Below are 1,942 nucleotides of genomic sequence, written 5' to 3'. Positions count from 1 at the left end.
CGCTGGAGATGTTTAAAAAAAGGGTAGAGGTGGTACTTGGGGACACGGTTTAGAGGTGGTTTTGCCATGTTAGGTTAATGGTTGGACTTGATGATCTTAAAGGTCCCTTCCGACCTCAGCAATTCTATGATTCTATGTTGTGGCTTCTTCAAAGCGTACCGTCCACGCCGGGCACCGCGGGACACCCCACCTATGGTTTTAATGACGGCCTCCTGGAACATCCTCTCCTCGTGCTCCTTGATGATCTTGGTGCTGACGCCGGCGCCGCAGTCGTAGCTCCCCGTCAGCGCGTAGTCGATGCTGAGCCGCAGCTGGCGCAGCAGCGTATTAAACACCTCCAGCACTGTGGGACCTGCGGGGGCGCGAAAGAGGGACAGACGGTGGAGCAATGCCGGAGGAGAGCGGCGCTTTTCCCCACGGAGACCGGAGGCTGTTGTTTCCCCCCTCGGGACAGTGTGGTTTATAACTCCCACCACCCCATAAAGAGGTTGAAAAACACTTTGGCCGCACATGCAGTGACTTTTAACCCCCACCAGCTCCCCCAAGCCAAGAAACCAGGAGGGAAATGGCCTTCCAGGAGCACCGTCGGCTCAGCGCGTTCACAGCAAACCCCCGAAAATCCCTTTGCCCCCTGCCACGAAGGCGAAGGCAGGTATTGCATCCAGCCCTCCAGCTTTAGGTCATGGGTTTTGCTCCCTGAGGGCACCGAAACGGCACAGAAGAAATTCCCAGCACCTCCAGATGCTCCAGACTGGATCCCCCCATCACCAGCCCACCCCTGGGCACACACCGGCACCCAACCCAAACCTCCGGCACCTCTTCACCGCTCCCACCCCGATAAAAGGGTGAAGAGATGGATGGGAGAGGATAAATCGATCCACTTACCGACAGATCCGGAGGCAGCGATCACCACCGCCTCCGAGAGGACCTCCACGATGCCCGCGCGCACGGTGGCCGCGCTCTTGCTGTTGGCATCCAGGTGGCCCAGGAGCTGCTGGATCACGAGGTGGGAGTGCTGCGGCTGGAAGGAGAACGTCAGCGTCAGCACGGGTGCGACAGGATCACGAGGCGACGGCCCGTGGCTGTAACCCACGCCGCTACCGGGGATGAATCCACCCCGCTGCACCGAGTCCCTGCCCGGCTATTTCCAAAACAGCTCCGGGATGTAAAATGAGCGGGAGGTACCTGGAGGAAACCTATTTTACATGACTGAGCAAGAGCTTGGAGCAATTTGCCCGGGGAAAAACGATCTAAAGAGCTGTAGGGATCGAAGGAAATGGTGACAATTAATCCTGGGGATTTCAGGGAGAAGGGATTTGATTTTTGCCAGGGTTTCCCAAACACTTCTCTACTTCAAAAGGGTCCCGCTGAGTTATTGCCACCTAACACCTCCGATACGCATTAACAGGATTTTATAAAACCTAGCAGGGCTGTAAAGGGGTTTAGGCAGTTTACAGGATTAAAAACAAGAAACGAGAGCAGGGGGCAGCGATCTGCGTTTCACCGTAAGACTTCTCCAAGCAGAGCCGCGGCTTGGCCGAGTCCGAAAGCGAAGCAAACTCCCAAAGGGGCGAAGTGGGGCAGCAGGTCTGGGGCAGCCCCCGCGGAGCGGGAGCAGGGGAGGGGAAGGCAGCACGGTGCCCCACAGCACGCCGGGACCCACGCAAACAGTTTCATCGAGGTCCACGTGGAAATAAAAGAAAGGACGGACCTTTTCCCATCACTTTGGGGTTTACCGAAACGGCATTTCCATGGAGAAGGGAAGAGCCTGGCAGGGTCTGTCCGAGCATCCCCATGTCTAAGGACTGGGATGCTGGGCTGTCGCAATGCCCGGTTTACCCGGGGCACGTTTCAACCCAAAGAGCCCTTTTTTTTCTGCAGGGATCGGGTTGATTTCCAGGGCAGCGGCGTGGAAAGAGGCAGCTTGCCACGGGAGCCCCAC

At 57.3% G+C, this 1,942-nt stretch overlaps 1 protein-coding gene across 1 annotated transcript in view; it reads right to left on the bottom strand.

Moving 5' to 3' along the window:
• The window catches only part of EFR3B (EFR3 homolog B (S. cerevisiae)), a 64,411-nt gene that overhangs the window by 15,270 nt on the left and 47,199 nt on the right, over positions 1-1,942 (bottom strand). Inside the window, exons 11-12 of the mRNA XM_009895463.1 lie at positions 886-1,021; positions 191-352 (exon numbers count right to left, since the gene is read on the bottom strand). Coding sequence (XP_009893765.1) covers positions 191-352; positions 886-1,021 — 298 coding nt within the window. The remainder of the gene's footprint in view (positions 1-190; positions 353-885; positions 1,022-1,942) is intronic.

The sequence above is a fragment of the Charadrius vociferus genome, unplaced genomic scaffold (assembly GCF_000708025.1).
Source record: "Charadrius vociferus isolate BGI_N301 unplaced genomic scaffold, ASM70802v2 scaffold41, whole genome shotgun sequence".
Classification (NCBI taxonomy): domain Eukaryota; kingdom Metazoa; phylum Chordata; class Aves; order Charadriiformes; family Charadriidae; genus Charadrius; species Charadrius vociferus.
Note: the sequence above shows the minus strand (reverse complement) of the source record. Positions and strands in the feature narration are given on the sequence as shown.